The 20595-nt window shown below is 41.3% G+C and overlaps 1 protein-coding gene across 1 annotated transcript in view; it reads left to right on the top strand.

The window, feature by feature from the left end:
- LOC127347624 (uncharacterized) overlaps nucleotides 1–20580 on the top strand; it is a 56302-nt gene extending 35722 nt beyond the window's left edge. The window contains exon 5 of the mRNA XM_071829278.1: nucleotides 20510–20580. Coding sequence (XP_071685379.1) covers nucleotides 20510–20580 — 71 coding nt within the window. The remainder of the gene's footprint in view (nucleotides 1–20509) is intronic.
- Nucleotides 20581–20595: the final 15 nt, after the last annotated feature.

Genomic DNA, 20595 nt, shown 5'->3' with positions numbered 1-20595 from the left:
AGAGAATAGTTTCTTCCTCACTTCATCCATAGCAATACCTGCACACTTGAATAAACCGCATAATTCATGTAAGAACAGTAAATGATCTCCAGGGTGGACAGTTCCATCCCCTGTATAACGGTTATCCACTACACGTTCAATAATTTTCATAGGTATTTTGTATGGTATCTCTTCCTCACCTGGCGCCTCATCCACTACCTTTGCAGTAGTAGTAGATTTGCCAAATAAAAACTCAAGAGAAGATCTCTCCATAATGAATTATGGCAGCAGGCAGAAATAAAATCAGCACAAACAGTAGAAGTTTCCCTTACCAATTCCACTTACCAATAGCGCTTCACTCCCCGGCAACGGCGCCAGAAAATAGTCTTGATGACCCACAAGTATAGGGGGTGTATCGTAGTATCTTCGATAAGTAAGAATGTCGATCCCAACGAGGAGCAGAAGGTGTTGACAAGCAATTTCGATGAAGGATTCACTGTAAATGCTCACAGACAAGTATTCAGGGGGTTTTGATGTAGCAGATGAATAAAGTACGAGTAATTAAAGTGCGAGAGTAAAAATTGCAGCGAGTGGCCCAATCCTTTTTAGCACAAAGGACAAGCCGGTTTGTTTACTTATAATGACCAAACGTTCCTGAGGACACACGGGATTTTAGTCTAGTGCTTTTGCTACATACGGCTAATTAATCTTCATTGTTTTGATAAGTGTTGTGTGGGTGAACCTATGCTAATGTACCGCCCTTCCTAGGACTAATACATACTTGTGATTATACCCCTTGCAAGCATCCGCAACTACAAGAAAGTAATTAAGATAAATCTAACCACAGCCTTAAACTCTGAGATCCTGCTATCCCTCCTGCATCGATATACCAACGGGGGCTTAGGTTTCTGTCACTCCGGCAACCCCGCACATGTTCGTCGTTGCACACTCGACATCGTGCGTTTGCCACGCTCGGGGGCTCGCCCGCCGTGAATCCGACAACGCGCACTCGCCTCGTCCGGGGGCTCGCCCACCGCGAACTCAACGATTCACTCCTCTAGGCCGATTACTTCATCCATCGGATGACCTGCTCCACTTCATCGGTTGCGTCCGCTTCGTCGACTCCATCCGTCGGACGGCCTGCTCCTGTGTCGGCTCCACCGCACCCGATAAAAAGCTAAGTTTTCATCTTCCTACAAGATTCAATCGTTTATTTACTTTTGCTATACCCGAATACTCGGGGGCTGCAACATCGCATCATTACAGCAAATTTACCTGACATCCGGGGCTGCGCCATGAATTCGTTACCGCAAATATACTCGGTTACGTGGTCAATTTCTTTTCTTCGGCTCAGTGGAATTAGCTTTTCTGGCTCAGTGAAATTATTTTCTTCGGCTTAAGTGGATTTATCTTCTTCGGCTCGTTGGATTTATTTCTTCGGCTTACTGGATTGGTTTTCTTCGGGTTATCATTGGTTCCTTCTAATATAATATTACCCGACACATCTCCAGGTTAAATGGATTTATCGTCTATAACTATTATTGGAATTATTTTCTTCGGGTCAATGGATTCATCCTCTATAATATCGTCGTATTCATATGGCGTAATCTCCAATGTGGATTCATCTCAAAATACTTCATCTCGGATTCATCTTCAGTACTTCATCTTTAATGAAGTAATCTTCAATGGTTTATTCTTCAAACAATTTCATCTCCAATGGCGTAAATTTTTAGTGGATCCATATTATATTATTTTCAAATGGTTTCATCCTAAATGGTTTCACCTTATATGATGTTGCGACTCCGTCAACTTCTTCCGACGTCACGATTATCACTCGGGGGATCAACAACGACTTCGCCCCGAGTAACAACTATGACACAACATCTAAGCAACAATAATGACGTCACCCCAGCAGCGCTCGTGGGCTCGGTTATTTCTTCATCAACAATATGGCGGCATCTACTTTCGCTATTTGGTGGTTTTTACTTCAGCTCGACTTCTTCTCTGCACTCGAAGACTTCATCACATCGACTCCGTCGTGCCCAATAAGCTAAGTGTTCCTTTACATAAAGTTGATTATCATTTACTTTCGCCGTACCTGATACTTGGGGGATGCGCCATATTTCTTCACTATACATCTCAGGTTGACAAAAAACAAAGAGGAACCCGACGAAAATATCCTCAAGGCGGAACCCGAAGAAATTAACCTCAAGGAGGAACCCGAAGAAATTATCCTCAAGGAGGAACCCCAAGAAATTATCCTCAAGGAAGAACCCCAAGAAATTAACCTCAAGGAGGAACCCGAAGAAAATTCCTCAAGGAGGACCTGAAGAATTTTCCTCAAGGATGAACCAAAGAAATTTTACTCAAGGAGGAACTCGACAAAAATCTCTTCAAGGAGGAACCCGACAAAAAAAAGAGAATGGAAAAATCTTCGAGTCCATATACTCGTCATTTACTCCAGTCGCATATTCGATGAAACGCATACTTCAAGGAAGTCAATAAAGAAAGTTTAGCCTACACCCAAGTGCAAACACTCGGATGTAGCCTCGGGGGCTACTCCCATCGGGAGCGCTGGTCGCGCGCCCAAAGAAATGAAATCAATATAGCAAGTCAATACAGAAGGAGCTTCAAGATCCTATTCGACAAAAGATAGCAACCCGGAAAAATGGTTCAACCCGAAGAAATAGAGCATTCCATTAGCCGAACAAAAGGCACTTGACAATATATTCTCAGAGCGCCTCAGTTGCGAATTAATCTCTGAATGCCGCAATACTTTGCGAAGGTAAGTCCCCAGGATCCGTCCTGCGCGGCGTGGCACCGCCTCTGACGGCGCTTTGCTACTTTTTTCCGTATCAACAGATACGAAGAAAAATCCTACAGGACGTGTTAGGTACACGATAAAACATGACTGGAATTCGGCATCTGGTAAGACCTTAAGCGGCTGATACGTCCCCGACGTATCCATAATTTTTGTCGTTCCATGCTTGTTTTATGACAATACTTACATGTTTTGCTTGCACTTTATGATGATTTCATGCATTTTCCGGAACTAACCTATTAACAAGATGCTACAGTGCCAGTTCCTGTTTTCTGCTGTTTTTGGTTCCAGAAAGTCTGTTCGGGCAATATTCTCGGAATTGGACGAAATCAACGCCAAACCTCCTATTTTCTCCGGAAGGCTCCAGAACACCGAAGAAGAGTCGGAGAGGGGCCAGGGGGCCACCACACCACATGGCGGCGCGGGCCAGGCCTAGGCCGCGCCGGCCTAGGGTGTGGCGCCCCCAGGTGCCCCCCTGCGCCGCCTCTTCGCCTATAAAAGCCCTTTCGACCTAAAAACACCGTACCAATTGACGAAACTCCAGAAAGACTCCAGGGGCGCCGCCACCGTCGCGAAACTCCAATTCGGGGGACAGAACTCTGTCCCGGCACCCTGCCGGGACGGGGAAGTGCCCCCGGAAGCCATCTCCATCAACGCCACCGCCTCCACCATGCTCCGTGAGTAGTTCCCCCATGGACTACGGGTTCTAGCAGTAGCTATGTCGGTATACTCTCCCCCATGTACTTCAATACAATGGTCTCATGAGCTGCCTTACATGATTGAGATTCATCTGATGTAATCGGTGTTGTGTTTGTTGGGATCCGATGGATGATACATTATGATTAGTCTATCTATAAAGTTTGTGAAGTTATTGTTGCTGCAATCTTGTTATGCTTAATGCTTGTCACTAGGGCCCGAGTGGCATGATCTTAGATTTGAGCTCTATACTTATTGCTTAGATTGTATCTACAAGTTGTATGCACATGTCACTGTCCGGAACCAAAGGCCCCGAAGTGACAAGAATCGGGACAACCGGAGGGGATGGCGGTGATGTGAGGATCACATGTTTTCACGGTGTGTTAATGCTTTGCTCCGGTACTCTATTAAAAGGAGTACCTTAATATCCAGTAATTTCCCTTGAGGCCCGGCTGCCACCGGCTGGTAGGACAAAAGATGTTGTGCAAGTTTCTCATTGCGAGCACGTACGACTATATAAGGAAAACATGCCTACATAATTAATAAGCCTGATGTTCTTTCTTAATGCCTTTGATTCCTATCAATTGCCCAACTGTAATTTGTTCACCCAACACTTGTCACTTATTGGAGAGTTACCACTAGTGTAGATCGCTGGGAACCCCGGTCCATCTCTCATCATCATATACTCGTTCTATATGTCATTGGAAGTAGTATCTACTATTTTCTGGTGCCATTGCTCTCATATTGCTATTACTGCTGCTGTGTTACTGTTACTACTGCTCTCATATTACTGCTACTTTCACATCACCCCTGTTACTAGTGCTTTTCCAGGTGCAGCTGAATTGACAACTCAGTTGTTAAGGCTTATAAGTATTCTTTACCTCCCCTTGTGTCGAATCAATAAATTTGGGTTATACTACTCTCGAAGACTATCGCGATCCCCTATACTTGTGGGTTATCAAGACTGTTTTCTGGCGCCGTTGCCGGGGAGGCATAGCTCTACTCATAAGTTCACCTGGGGAGTACACTCTACCTCTCTCTCTGTTTTATTTTATTTTGTTTTGCTTAGTTTACTTTTTTCTAGTTTATTTGTGCTTAGTTTATTTCTGTCTAGTATTATTTTGCGTAGTTTACTTTTGCTTAGTTTATTTTTGTCTTGTTTTATTTGTCCCATATACCCAAAAATCCATAAAAATTTGAAAAACCAAAAAAATTAAAAACTGCTGTTATGGGAGAACCTACAACCTACTTGGAGCTTATAGAATGTTATAATAATTATAGGAAATCAAGAGCTGGTGAAGTAATGAGTGCTATGATAGAAAAAGTGAATACAATTGCTAAAATCTTGCTTAAACGCCATGATATAAACTGTTGCTCTCAACAGGATACTAAACATCTTAAATTTCAATGTGGCTTTAGTGAGGAATTTTTAATTAAGAACTATAATCGGAATTGCTATATTCATTATGGGTTCGAAGAGGTAGAACAATTTGTCGTGTTTATGGGAGCCTCTGAGATCGAATCCTTCATGGTTGAGAATTATGAAACTTGTGTTGTTTGTAAGGACCTTAAAGATTATGTCTCTTCTATCCTTAATTGTTGCATAGAATGCTTCGGTAATAATCCTTATATCATTGATTATAAAGAGAGACACATTAATGCACAAGAATGCACTCACAATTTGCAGGAACCGGTGGAAGAAGAAATTGATGAACCTGAAAGCTCATTGGATGAAAAAGAGGAGGAAATTGATGAACCTGAAAGCTCATTGGATGAAAAAGAAGAGGAGAGCGATGAACAAAAGGAGGAAGAATGGATTAGCTACCCATGCCAACCTTCTAATGAGAGTAACTCTTTATCTCTTACACTATTTGATTGTCCTCCATGCTTACCGAAAGAGGTTGAATGTTATGTTCCTGTGGATTCTCTTGAAATATTGCCTATGAGTAAAACTTGTGAAAATAATTATGCTACTGTTATTTATGATAATCCATGCTACTTTGATAAATCTTATGATAATGCTTTGTTTGTGCCTGATGTCGAAATGCATGGTACTAAAGAATTTTGCTTAGCAAATGTTTATGATAAAGCTCTAGATGACGGTCCTATGTTACTTGATAATATTAATTGTACTACTAATGAAAATGGGATTGGAGAGTTCTTGACTTATTCTATGAGTCCCATATCTCTTGAGATTGATCAACTACCTTGTTATATTATTAATAAAAGTAAGTTTGAAAGTTTTAATTCCACTATTCTTGAACTTGATAAAAATTATGTGTTTGGAAATCATGAAAAGTATGCTTCATGTGATAGTTATATTGTTGAGTTTATTCATGAAGCTACTGAAAATTATTATGAGAGAGGAAAATACGGTTGTAGAAATTTGCATGGTACTAAAACACCTCTCTATATGCATAAAATTTCGAAGTTACACTTATTTTATCTTCCTATGCTTGTTACTTTGCTTTTCATGAACTTGTTTATTTACAAGATTCCTTTGCATAGGAAGCATGTTAGACTTAAATGTATTTTGAATTTGCTTCTTGATGCTCTATTTTGCTTCAAATACTATTTCTTGCGAGTGCATCATTAAAACTGCTGAGCCCATCTTAATGGCTATAAAGAAAGCAACTTCTTGGGAGATAACCCATGTGTTATTTTGCTACAGTACTTTGTCTTATATTTGTGTCTTGGAAGTTGTTTACTACTGTAGCAACCTCTCCTTATCTTAGTTTTGTGTTTTGTTGTGCCAAGTGAAGCCTCTAATCGAAGGTTGATACTAGATTTGGATTTCTGCGCAGAAACAGATTTCTATCTGTCACGAATCTGGGCTGTTTTCTCTGTAGAAAAATCAGAAAAACATGCCAATTTACGTGCGTGTTCCTCAGATATGTACGCAACTTTCATTAGTTTTGAGTTTTCTGATTTGAGCAACGGAAGTATTTTATTAAAATTCGTCTTTACTGGCTGTTCTGTTTTGGCAGATTCTGTCTCTGTTTTTTGCATTGTCTCTTGCGGACTTTAAGCGAGGTTTTCTAGATGTAGAGGGCTGTAGCTAATGTTTTATTGAGTTCTTGCAATGTGCCACTACAGGACCAAGGTGGATTCAAATTTTTTGAGTACTAACCCCTCTAATGAAGTTTATGAGAAGTTTGTTGTGAAGGAAGTTTTCAAGGGTCAAGAGAGGAGGATGATATATGATCAAGAAGAGTGAAAAGTCTAAGCTTGGGGATGCCCCGATGGTTCATCCCTGCATATTTCAAGAGGACTCAAGCGTCTAAGCTTGGGGATGCCCAAGGCATCCCCTTCTTCATCAACTTATCAGGTTCCTCCCCTGAAACTATATTTTTATTCGATCACATCATATGTGCTTTACTTGGAGCGTCTGTATGTTTTATTTTTGTTTGTGTTTGAATAAATTTGGATCCTAGCAATCCTTGTTTGGGAGAGACACACGCTCCGCTTTTTCATATGAACACTTGTTCTTCGTTTTACTTTTAATGTTCAATGATAAAAGTTGGAAGCTACATCACTTATTCTTATTTGGTTGGAAACAGAAAATGCCTCATATGTCTTGGATAATTTGACACTTGGCAATTGTTTTGAGCTCTCAAGTAGATCATGATTAAGTTTTTGCATGTAGTTTAAACCTATTAGTGGAGAACTACCGTAAAGCTTGTTAAAATTGGTTTGCATAATTGATCTCTCTTAAGGTCTAGATATTTTCTGGTAAAAGTGTTTGAGCAACAAGGAAGACAGTGTAGAGTATTATAATGCTTGCAATATGTTCTTATGTAAGTTTTGCTGTACCGGTTCATACTTGTGTTTGCTTCAAACAACCTTGCTAGCCTAAACCTTGTATTGAGAGGGAATACTTCTCATGCATCCAAAATCCTTGAGCCAACCACTATGCCAATTGTGTCCACCATACCTACCTACTATGTGGTATTTCCTGCCATTCCAAAGTAAATTGCTTGAGTGCTACCTTTAAACAATTCAAAATTTATCACCTCTGATTTTTGTCAATGTTTTATAGCTCATGAGGAAGTATGTGGTGTTTAGCTTTCAACCTTGTCATTTACTTTTGACGGACTCTCATATGGACTAGTGGCTTCATCCGCTTATCCAATAATTTTGCAAAAGGAGCTGGCAATGGGATTCCCAGTCCCAAATTAATTAACAAAAATAGACACTCCTTCTTGGTATGTGATTGTTGGACGGCACCCGAAGGATTCGGTTAGCCATGGCTTGTGTAAGCAAAGGTTGGGGGGAGTGTCATCATCATAATAAAACTAAAATAAAAAGGCACTCCTTCATGGTATGAGATTGTTGGCAGGCACCCGAGGATTCGGTTAGCCATGGTTTGTGAAAGAAAGGTTGGAAGGAGTGCCACCCAAAAATAAAATAAAATGGGAGCCGCTCTTAAAAGTCCGGTTGGCGAGGTAGTTAGTGTACCCATTACCATTCGTTGACAACAACAAACACCTCTCAAAACTTTACTTTTATGCTCTCTATATGTTTTCAAAAACCAAAGCTCTAGCACAAATATAGCAATCGATGCTTCCCTCTGCGAAGGGCCATTCTTTTACTTTATGTTGAGTCAGTTTACCTACTTCCTTCCACCTTAGAAGCAAACACTTGTGTCAACTGCGCATTGATTCTTACATACTTGCATATTTGCATTCATCATATTACTCTATGTTGACAATATCCATGAGATATACATGTTGAAAGATTGAAAGCAACCGCTGAAACTTATATCCTCCTTTGTGTTGCTTCGATGCCTTTACTATGAACTTATCGCTTTATGAGTTAACTCTTGTGCAATCTTTTGATGCTTGTCTTGAAAGTACTATTCATGAAAAGTTTTGCTATATGTTATCTACTTGTTAGCAACTATAGATCATTGCCTTGAGTCACTTCATTCATTTCATATGTTTTGTAATAGTATGATCAAGGTTATGTAAGTAGCATGTCACTACAGAAATTATTCTTTTTATCGTTTACCTGCTCGGGACGAGCAGGAACTAAGCTTGGGGATGCTGATACGTCCCCGACGTATCCATAATTTCTGTCGTTCCATGCTTGTTTTATGAAAATACTTACATGTTTTGCTTGCACTTTATGATGATTTCATGCATTTTCCGGAACTAACCTATTAACAAGATGCCACAGTGCCAGTTCCTGTTTTCTGCTGTTTTTGGTTCCAGAAAGGCTGTTCGGGCAATATTCTCGGAATTGGACGAAATCAACGCCAAACCTCCTATTTTCTCCGGAAGGCTCCAGAACACCGAAGAAGAGTCGGAGAGGGGCCAGGGGGCCACCACACCACATGGCGGCGCGGGCTAGGCCTAGGCCGCGCCGGCCTAGGGTGTGGCGCCCCCAGGTGCCCCCCTGCGCCGCCTCTTCGCCTATAAAAGCCCTTTCGACCTAAAAACACCGTACCAATTGACGAAACTCCAGAAAGACTCCAGGGGCGCCGCCACCGTCGCGAAACTCCAATTCGGGGGACAGAACTCTGTCCCGGCACCCTGCCGGGACGGGGAAGTGCCCCCGGAAGCCATCTCCATCAACGCCACCGCCTCCACCATGCTCCGTGAGTAGTTCCCCCATGGACTACGGGTTCTAGCAGTAGCTATGTCGGTATACTCTCCCCCATGTACTTCAATACAATGGTCTCATGAGCTGCCTTACATGATTGAGATTCATCTGATGTAATCGGTGTTGTGTTTGTTGGGATCCGATGGATGATACATTATGATTAGTCTATCTATAAAGTTTGTGAAGTTATTGTTGCTGCAATCTTGTTATGCTTAATGCTTGTCACTAGGGCCCGAGTGGCATGATCTTAGATTTGAGCTCTATACTTATTGCTTAGATTGTATCTACAAGTTGTATGCACATGTCACTGTCCGGAACCAAAGGCCCCGAAGTGACAAGAATCGGGACAACCGGAGGGGATGGCGGTGATGTGAGGATCACATGTTTTCACAGTGTGTTAATGCTTTGCTCCGGTACTCTATTAAAAGGAGTACCTTAATATCCAGTAGTTTCCCTTGAGGCCCGGCTGCCACCGGCTGGTAGGACAAAAGATGTTGTGCAAGTTTCTCATTGCGAGCACGTACGACTATATACGGAAAACATGCCTACATAATTAATAAGCCTGATGTTCTTTCTTAATGCCTTTGATTCCTATCAATTGCCCAACTGTAATTTGTTCACCCAACACTTGTCACTTATTGGACAGTTACCACTAGTGTAGATCGCTGGGAACCCCGGTCCATCTCTCATCATCATATACTCGTTCTATCTGTCATTGGAAGTAGTATCTACTATTTTCTGGTGCCATTGCTCTCATATTGCTATTCTTTCTTTATTATTCTTTGTTACTACTGCTCTCATATTACTGCTACTTTCACATCACCCCTGTTGCTAGTGCTTTTCCAGGTGCAGCTGAATTGACAACTCAGTTGTTAAGGCTTATAAGTATTCTTTACCTCCCCTTGTGTCGAATCAATAAATTTGGGTTATACTACCCTCGAAGACTATCGCGATCCCCTATACTTGTGGGTTATCAGCATCACATGTCGAATTACGCCAGTATCCCGAATTCGTGTCCGGGGACGCGAGTTTGAAGTAGGTTTATACGGATTGCCACAAGTGCATTAACTGGTACCCGAGATTTCGGATGAACCAGCCCTATTTACCAATATCCCTGTGCAATATAGAAGTCGAGAAAAATATAGTGTTTCCGTGCACTCGAAATATATGAAAAACAAAGAAATGAAGTCTGGAGATTTCATCTGATTTCATCCTATTCTGCAACTCAAATAAAATATAGCAAAGTTGTTTACCTAAATCTTCGGCTTCATGAAGAAAAATGTATATCAAAGTAAGACAAGATAGCAAAATAGTTTACTCGACCCAAATTTTCGTGTTTTTGTTTTGCAGGTAAATATATAAAGGTTTGAAGACTCGACTCGATTCTGCGACTCGAGTGGAGCCTACTCCCATCGGGAGCGCTGGATTTTATTAAGTCCTCTAACAGGAGTCGATAAAAAAAGAGGATGCGCCCAGAAGTATAGTCAAGTTCTTCATCGAGTAGTACAACTTGAGTCTATGCGCAAGTGCAAGCACTTGCCCATAGACTCGGGGACTACTCCCATCGAGAGCGCTGCCGCGCACCCGATAGAAAAGTAATTTCGAGAATCGTCAACATCATCTACGCTACACATGATCTACGACATGGACCTCGCCTTGTATTTCTTCGACTTCGGAGATGATTATGCTTGGAGTCTTGATACGTCTCCGACGTATCGATAATTTCTTATGTTCCATGCCACATTATTGATGATATCTACATGTTTTATGTATACTTTATGTCATATTTATGCATTTTCCGGCACTAACCTATTAACAAGATGCCGAAGAGCCAGTTGCTGTTTTCTGCTGTTTTTGGTTTCAGAAATCCTAGTAAGGAAATATTCACGGAATTGGACGAAATCAACACCCAGGGGCCTATTTTGCCACGAAGCTTCCAGAAGACCGAAGGAGAGACGAAGTGGGGCCACGGGGCGCCGCCACAATAGGGCGGCGCAGCCCAGGGGGGCCCGCGTGGCCCTAGCGTGTGGGGCCCCCGTGACGCCTCCTGACCTGCCCTTCCGCCTACATATAGTCTTCCTCGCGAAACCCCCAGTACCGAGAGCCACGATACGGAAAACCTTCCAGAGACGCCGCCGCCGCCAATCCCATCTTGGGGGATTCAGGAGATCGCCTTCGGCACCCTGCCTGAGAGGGGAATCATCTCCCGGAGGACTCTTCACCGCCATGGTCGCCTTCGGAGTGATGAGTGAGTAGTTCACCCCTAGACTATGGGTCCATAGAGCAGTAGCTAGATGGTTGTCTTCTCCTCATTATGCTTCATTGTCGGGTCTTGTGAGCTGCCTAACATGATCAAGATCATCTATCTGTAATGCTATATGTTGTGTTTGTTGGGATCCGATGGATAGAGAATACTATGTTATTTTGATTATCAATCTATTATCTATGTGTTGTTTATGATCTTGCATGCTCTCCGTTATTAGTAGAGGCTCTGGCCAAGTTTTTACTCTTAACTCCAAGAGGGAGTATTTATGCTCGATAAAGGGTTCATGCCTCCATTAAATCTGGGACAGTGACAGAAAGTTCTAAGGTTGTGGATGTGCTGTTGCCACTAGGGATAAAACATTGATGCTATGTCCGAGGATGTAGTTATTGATTACATTACGCACCATACTTAATGCAATTGTCTGTTGTTTGCAACTTAATACTGGATGGGGTTTGGATGATAACCTGAAGGTGGACTTTTTAGGCATAGATGCATGCTGGATAGCGGTCTATGTACTTTGTCGTAATGCCCAATTAAATCTCACTATACTCATCATATCATGTATGTGCATTGTCATGCCCTCTCTATTTGTCAATTGCCCAACTGTAATTTGTTCACCCAACATGTTATTTATCTTATGGGAGAGACACCACTAGTGAACTGTGGACCCCGGTCCATTCTTTTACATCGAATACAATCTACTGCAATACTTGTTCTACTGTTTTCTGCAAACAATCATCATCCACACTATACATCTAATCCTTTGTTACAGCAAGCCGGTGAGATTGACAACCTCACTGTTTCGTTGGGGCAAAGTACTTTGGTTGTGTTGTGCAGGTTCCACGTTGGCGCCGGAATCCCTGGTGTTGCGCCGCACTACATCTCGCCGCCATCAACCTTCAACGTGCTTCTTGGCTCCTACTGGTTCGATAAACCTTGGTTTCTTACTGAGGGAAAACTTACTGCTGTACACATCACACCTTCCTCTTGGGGTTCCCAACGGACGCGTGTTGAACGGAAAAGACATACGTCAACCACGCGCGGCTAGTAGATTTTCTGGCGCCGTTGCCGGGGAGATCAAGACACGCTGCAAGGGGAGTCTCCACAATCCAATCTCTTTACTTTGTTTTTGTCTTGCCTTACTTTATTTACTACTTTGTTTGCTGCACTAAATCAAAACACAAAAAAATTAGTTGCTAGTTTTACTTTATTTGCTATCTTGTTTGCTATATTAAAAACACAAAAAAAATTAGTTACTTGTTTTACTTTACTTAATATCATGCATGTTTTTATTTCACTAGTTAAGCATAATGGAAAACAACAAAAATATGAGAGATCTTTATGAACTTTATCTTGAATTAGGACATGATGTGTTTGAAGAGAGAATTAAAAAACCTATGGAACTTTATATGCATGCTAATGGGAATGTTATTACTATGAATGCTTTGAACACCATTGTTGCTAATGCTATGGAAAATTATAAGCTTGGGGAAGCTGGCTTTGATGAGCATGATCTTTTTAGTCCCCCAAGCATTGAGGAGAAAATTTTCTTTTATGATTACAATATGCCTCCTATATATGATGATAGCCACTTTGTTGAATTTGCTCCCACTACAACTAATAAAATTGATTATGCTTATGTGGAGAGTAATAATTTTATGCATTAGACTCATGATAAGAATGCTTTATGTGATAGTTATATTGTTGATTTTGCTCATGATACTACTGAAAGTTATTATGAGAGAGGAAAATATGGTTGTAGAAATTTTCATGTTACTAAAATGCCTCTCTATATGCTGAAATTTTTGAAGCTACACTTGTTTTATCTTCCTATGCTTGTCACTTTGCTCTTCATGAACTTTTTTATTTACAAGATTCCTATGCATAGGAAGAATGTTAGACTTAAATGTGTTTTTAATTTGCCTCTTGATTCTCTCTTTTGCTTCAAATACTATTTCTTGCGAGTGCATCATTAAAATTGCTGAGCCCATCTTAATGGCTATAAAGAAAGAACTTCTTGGGAGATAACCCATGTGTTTATTTTACTACAGTACCTTTATTTTATATTTGAGTCTTGGAAGTTGTTACTACTGTAGCAACCTCTCCTTATCTTATTTTGTTGCATAGTTGTTCCAAGTAAAGTCGTTGATAGTAAGGTTCATACTAGATTTGGATTACTGCGCAGAAACAGATTTCTTTGCTGTCACGAATCTGGGCCAAATTCTCTGTAGGTAACTCAGAAAATTATGCCAATTTACGTGAGTGATCCTCAGATATGTACGCAACTTTCATTCAATTTGAGAATTTTCATTTGAGCAAGTCTGGTGCCTCAATAAAATTCGTCTTTATGAACTGTTCTGTTTTGACAGATTCTGCCTTTTATTTCGCATTGCCTGTTTTGCTATGCTTGATGGATTTTTCGATTCCATTAACTTTCAGTAGCTTTGTGCAATGTCCAGAAGTGTTAAGAATGATTATGTCACCTCTGAACATGTAAATTTTAATTTTGCACTAACCCTCTAATGAGATGTTTTGAGTTTGGTGTGGAGGAAGTTTTCAAGGATCAAGAGAGGGAGATGATACAATATGATCAAGGAGAGTGAAAGCTCTAAGCTTGGGGATGCCCCGGAGGTTCACCCCTGCATATATCAAGAAGACTCAAGCGTATAATCTTGGGGATGCCCAAGGCATCCCCTTCTTCATCGACAACATTATCAGGTTCCTCTAGTGAAACTATATTTTTATTCCATCACATCTTATGTACTTTGCTTGGAGCGTTGGTTTGTTTTTGTTTTTGTTTTGTTTGAATAAAATGGATCCTAGCATTCTTTGTGTGGGAGAGAGACACGCTCCGCTGTTGCATATGGACAAATATGTCCTTAGGCTTTACTCATAATATTCATGGCGGAAGTTTCTTCTTCGTTAAATTGTTATATGGTTGGAATCGGAAAATGATACATGTAGTAATTGCTAAAATGTCTTGGATAATGTGATACTTGGCAATTGTTGTGCTCATGTTTAAGCTCTTGCATCATATACTTTGTACCCATTAATGAACAAATACATAGAGCTTGCTAAAATTTGGTTTGCATAATTGGTCTCTCTAAGGTCTAGATAATTTCTAGTATTGAGTTTGAACAACAAGGAAGACGGTGTAGAGTCTTATAATGTTTACAATATGTCTTTTATGTGAGTTTTGCTGCACCGGTTCATCCTTGTGTTTGTTTCAAATAACCTTGCTAGCCTAAGCCTTGTATCGAGAGGGAATACTTCTCATGCATCCAAAATCCTTGAGCCAACCACTATGCCATTTGTGTCCACCATACCTACCTACTACATGGTATTTCTCCGCCATTCCAAAGTAAATTGCTTGAGTGCTACCTTTAAATTTCTATCCTCTACCTTTACAATATAGCTCATGGGAAAAATAGCCTAAAAAACTATTGTGGTATTGAATATGTACTTATGCACTTTATCTCTTATTAAGTTGCTTGTTGTGCGATAACCATGTTCCTGGGGACGCCATCAACTACTCTTTGTTGAATATCATGTGAGTTGCTATGCATGTCCGTCTTGTCTGAAGTAAGGGAGATTTACCACTAGAATGGTTAGAGCATGCATACTGTTAGAGAAGAACATTGGGCCGCTAACTAAAGCCATGATCCATGGTGGAAGTTTCAGTTTTGGACAAATACCCTCAATCTCATATGAGAAAATTAATTGTTGTTGAATGCTTATGCATTAAAGAGGAGTCCATTATCTGTTGTCTATGTTGGCCCGGTATGGATGTCTAAGTTGAGAATAATCAATAGCGAGAAATCTGATGCGAGCTTTCTCCTTAGACCTTTGTACAGGCGGCATAGAGGTACCCCTTTGTGACACTTGGTTAAAACATATGTATTGCGATGATAATCCCGGTAATCCGAGCTAATTAGGACAAGGTGCGGGCACTATTAGTATACTATGCATGAGGCTTGCAACTTGTAGGATATAATTTACATAACACATATGCTTTATTACTATCGTTGACAAAATTGTTTCTTGTTTTCAAAATCAAAGCTCTAGCACAAATATAGCAATCGATGCTTCCCTCTGCGAAGGGCCATTCTTTTACTTTTATGTTGAGTAAGTTCACCTATTTCTCTCCACCTCAAGAAGCAAACACTTGTGTGAACTGTGCATTGATTCTTACATACTTGCATATTGCACTTGTTATATTACTTTACATTGACAATTATCCATGAGATATACATGTTACAAGTTGAAAGCAACCGCTGAAACTTAATCTTCCTTTGTGTTGCTTCAATACCTCTATTTTGAATTATTGCTTTATGAGTTAACTCTTATGCAAGACTTATTGATGCTTGTCTTGAAGTACTATTCATGAAAAGTCTTTGCTATATGATTCATTTGTTTACTCATGTCATTTACCATTGTTTTGATCGATGCATTCATTACATATGCTTACAATAGTATGATCAAAGTTATGATGGCATGTCACTCCAGAAATTATCTTTGTTATCGTTTACCTGCTCGGGACGAGCAGAAACTAAGCTTGGGGATGCTGATACGTCTCTGACGTATCGATAATTTCTTATGTTCCATGCCACATTATTGATGATATCTACATGTTTTATGCATACTTTATGTCATATTTATGCATTTTCCGGCACTAACCTATTAACGAGATGTCGAAGAGCCAGTTGCTATTTTCTGCTGTTTTTGGTTTCAGAAATCCTAGTAAGGAAATATTCTCGAAATTGGACGAAATCAACGCCCAGGGGCCTATTTTGCCACGAAGCTTCCAGAAGACCGAAGGAGAGACGAAGTGGGGCCACGGGGCGCCGCCACAATAGGGCGGCGTGGCCCAGGGGGGCCCGCGCGGCCCTAGCGTGTGGGGCCCCTGTGACGCCTCCTGACCTGCCCTTCCGCCTACATATAGTCTTCGTCGCGAAACCCCCAGTACCGAGAGCCAAGATACGGAAAACCTTTCAGAGACGCCGCCGCCGCCTATCCCATCTCGGGGGATTCAGGAGATCGCCTCCGGCACCCTGCCGGAGAGGGGAATCATCTCCCGGAGGACTCTTCACCGCCATGGTCGCCTCCGGAGTGATGAGTGAGTAGTTCACCCCTGGACTATGGGTCCATAGCAGTAGCTAGATGGTTGTCTTCTCCTCATTATGCTTCATTGTCGGGTCTTGTGAGCTGCCTAACATGATCAAGATCATCTATCTGTAATGCTATATGTTGTGTTTGTTGGGATCCGATGGATAGAGAATACTATGTTATGTTGATTATCAATCTATTATCTATGTGTTGTTTATGATCTTGCATGCTCTCCGTTATTAGTAGAGGCTCTGGCCAAGTTTTTACTCTTAACTCCAAGAGGGATTATTTATGCTCGATAGTGGGTTCATGCCTCCATTAAATTTGGGACAGTGACAGAAAGTTCTAAGGTTGTGGATGTGCTGTTGCCACTAGGGATAAAACATTGATGCTATGTCCGAGGATGTAGTTATTGATTACATTACGCACCATACTTAATGCAATTGTCTGTTGTTTGCAACTTAATACTGGAAGGGGTTCGGATGATAACCTGAAGGTAGACTTTTTAGGCATAGATGCATGCTGGATAGCGGTCTATGTACTTTGTCGTAATGCCCAATTAAATCTCACTATACTCATCATATCATGTATGTGCATTGTCATGCCCTCTCTATTTGTCAATTGCCCAACTGTAATTTGTTCACCCAACATGCTATTTATCTTATGGGAGAGACACCACTAGTGAACTGTGGACTCCGGTCCATTCTTTTACATCGAATACAATCTACTGCAATACTTGTTCTACTGTTTTCTGCAAACAATCATCATCCACACTATACATCTAATCCTTTGTTACAGCAAGCCGGTGAGATTGACAACCTCGCTGTTTCGTTGGGGCAAAGTACTTTGGTTGTGTTGTGCAGGTTCCACGTTGGCGCCGGAATCCCTGGTGTTGCGCCACACTACATCTCGCCGCCATCAACCTTCAACGTGCTTCTTGGCTCCTACTGGTTCGATAAACCTTGGTTTCTTACTGAGGGAAAACTTACTGCTGTACGCATCACACCTTCCTCTTGGGGTTCCCAACGGACGCGTGTTGAACGGAAAAGACATACGTCAACCACGCGCAACAAGTCTCTACGCAAGTCTTCGACTTCCCTAGACACTCGGGGGCTACTGACATGGGCATACCCTTCGGGTACCCATTATTAGTATACCTGGCTTGGCTCGGCCCAATATGGAGAAGGCCTAACAAGGCAACCCGAAGAAGTAGTCGACTAGGACTCTTGTAAAACCCTAGGCTGGTTGCATATATAAAGTCAGCCAGGGCACCCGATGGAGGGAGGCCAACAGATAGACAACATAGCTCCGCCTACGGCGGCACCTTGTAAACATACTTATGATCATATAGTAGATTGCTAGCAGCACGTAGGGATCCTCCACCGAGGGGACCCGAAGCTGGGTATATCGTGTGCCGAATCTCGCTCCCGGAATCTCCATCGTCGCTCTTCCCGAAACCCAAGTCTACAATACGTAGGTATTGGCGAGGTGATCCCTCGTCAGTAGATGATGAACTCAATGGTGATGTCGATGAATATGGTGGAAGATAACTTGTATGATGTTGTCGATCTCTCTCGATTGATCCGTACAGCCAATGCAACAGCTCTCAATCCTGCAAGATATTCGCAACTCCACATACTTGCGCACATAACCGCCGACCATGAAGCAGTAAACTGTAAGCGTCTAATTCCCAATGGAACAACTAATAACACAAACTTTAGTAGCATAGAACTCCAGATCGAAACAAATTGGAGGGTGTATATATATTTCAGAGAATTGCAAAGCAATCTGTCTGGAAACTAGGGTTTTGTTTAAACTATTCTAAAACCTAAAATCCACAACTTACAAGGATATATAAAGGCTATTGGACGTCCAACATAGGGTTGGGGTCGAAATCTATCGTATCTCTAACTTTTGTAACTTGAAAAACCTATGTTTGGAAACTGACAGAAACGACCGTCGAGTTGTTTCCATCAGCAGGACATGTACATGACGAACCGGTATATCAGGGCCTACCCATTGGAAATTACATGGAATTATCTTTCCAACAAGTACTTATTTGTCTGATTCGGAGTTGGTATAAAGAAACCATGTCCGTTTTAAATTCAGAACTTCTATCTGTCTGAACCGAATCAGAACTGATTTTGATTTCGATTTGAATCCGAATTGTAGGAGGTATTTTCTTGTTTGTAACATGCTTTTCTTCCTCCATGATGGCAGTACTTCCTCCCACGCCTCCCTCGTGCTTGCCATCTTGATGATTGTCAATGATTCCCAATCTTTGCGGATACCTTCTTGTACATGTGCCATACTCTTTATTACTTCAATTCTAATGATACACAAACAAAATAATCTAGGCAGTATAAAGTTCTTAGCAATCAAAGTATCATGTCCAACTAGGAACGAATTCACCTTGTGATATTTTTGAACGAGGCTCAATATTTCTTTCCAACTCAAACATGCAGAATCATTATAATCCATGAATGTCTACTCATCAGAATGACACCCCAAATAACTTTAGCAATGGGACAATCATAAAATAAATCTTAAATTTTTTTACCTTTGATTACAAAAACAACATGTCATGCCGATGTTTTTCTTGCAAGATTACCTTTAGTTAGGACAACGTTTCCATGAAGAAACCAAAAACAATCCTTATTTCCGTCTGTATCTTAATTTGTCAAATGTATTTTCTAAGATAAGATAACAAATATGGGCATCCATGTGATTAGGATTGAACAAACAAATAGGAGTGGATAGCGAAAAGCAACATGTCGTCTTCTATCGAGAATATTGTTTCGTATTGAACAGTAAAAAAAATCAAGGAAATATCCCTCGTCCTTTTTATTGAAATATTTGCAACGTCTTGTCTTGTTTAGCAAGGTGAGTTAATGGCTACGTCCTAAAGTAAAAATAAAGTTCTCCCTCCCTGCCCTATCTCTTGCGGCTAGCACTCGTGTGGAGTTGTCTTCTCGGCGAATCTCCTGAGATCCGGCTGGCATTCGTGTTAGTAGGCGTGGTTTGCAGACTGGCACCTTCGATCTATGTTTCTCATCTTTGGCGATGGTTGCTGTTGAATATATTAGCAATTTTTCCCATGATTTAATCAAATAAAACATTGGATAAAACATGACTAAAAAGTTTGAGATTAAACTAGTCATGCAAATCACCATAGAGTAAAGGAGAACACATACGGTCCAGAAGAGGAACTAGCGTTGCCGTTATCGCTGTTGAGAGCCATGTCGCTGAAGAGGTTGGTGATGTCGGGGAACAAGTCGTCGGCCTCCGTGTCGATGTTGAAGCCAGCAGTCGCGGTAGAACGCTCCCCAAAAACCTTATCGCCGAAGCTGGCAAAAAGAAAGAGAGAGAGGCTCTCGGCTCGAGGCATTCCCGCAAACCGCGGCACGGCGAGCGTCGTCGGAGGAGGAGCACGCGTGTGGTCAGCTCCTATTTCCTCCTATTATTTCTCTCTTACAAAAGGTATGAAGAGCTCCCCTTATAAGCTGCTCCAACTCTTCTTCAACTAGCAATGTGGGACTAAACTTTTGTTCCACCCCTGCCATGCATGAATGGGCCATGTGGGCCTCTAGGATTTATTAAAAATTTCTGGAATATTTATTGTGTTGATCCAATATGGGCTAAAATTCCAACGGTTGCTACTCTGGTTCGTTTATCCTATATACGATAAATTTTGCCCGGCTCTGTTGAGTTAGAGGCAAGGACGACGGCACGCCTTCAGCTCGCTCGCTCCAGTGTTTATAGTCTTCCGTACATGGTCCAAACCGTAATTTGTATCTTTTATTAAAACTGTTATACTAGTACTGACTAGTTGAGTGCCCGTGCGTTGCCACGGCTCCTTTATCATCATTTTGTTCATCTCGTCTCATTTTATTAGCCAAGTTAATTACATGTTTGTTAAGCCTGTTAACTTGTCATGCCCAGGTGTTTTTTCTAGTTGTATCTCTAAAATTATAGAGTAAGAGAGAAAGTAAAAATTAATGCATGTGTTTGTTGCTTAACTTGTGATATATCGTCAGTATCGGCTTCAAGCAGCGCAAGGTCCATTCTTCTGGGCCTAGCCGACCCCATATTTCTAGTTGTGACCTAGCCCAATGAACATCTT

Source organism: Lolium perenne, chromosome 4 (assembly GCF_019359855.2).
Source record: "Lolium perenne isolate Kyuss_39 chromosome 4, Kyuss_2.0, whole genome shotgun sequence".
Taxonomy (NCBI): Eukaryota; Viridiplantae; Streptophyta; class Magnoliopsida; order Poales; family Poaceae; genus Lolium; species Lolium perenne.
This window is presented reverse-complemented; position numbering and strand designations above follow the sequence as displayed.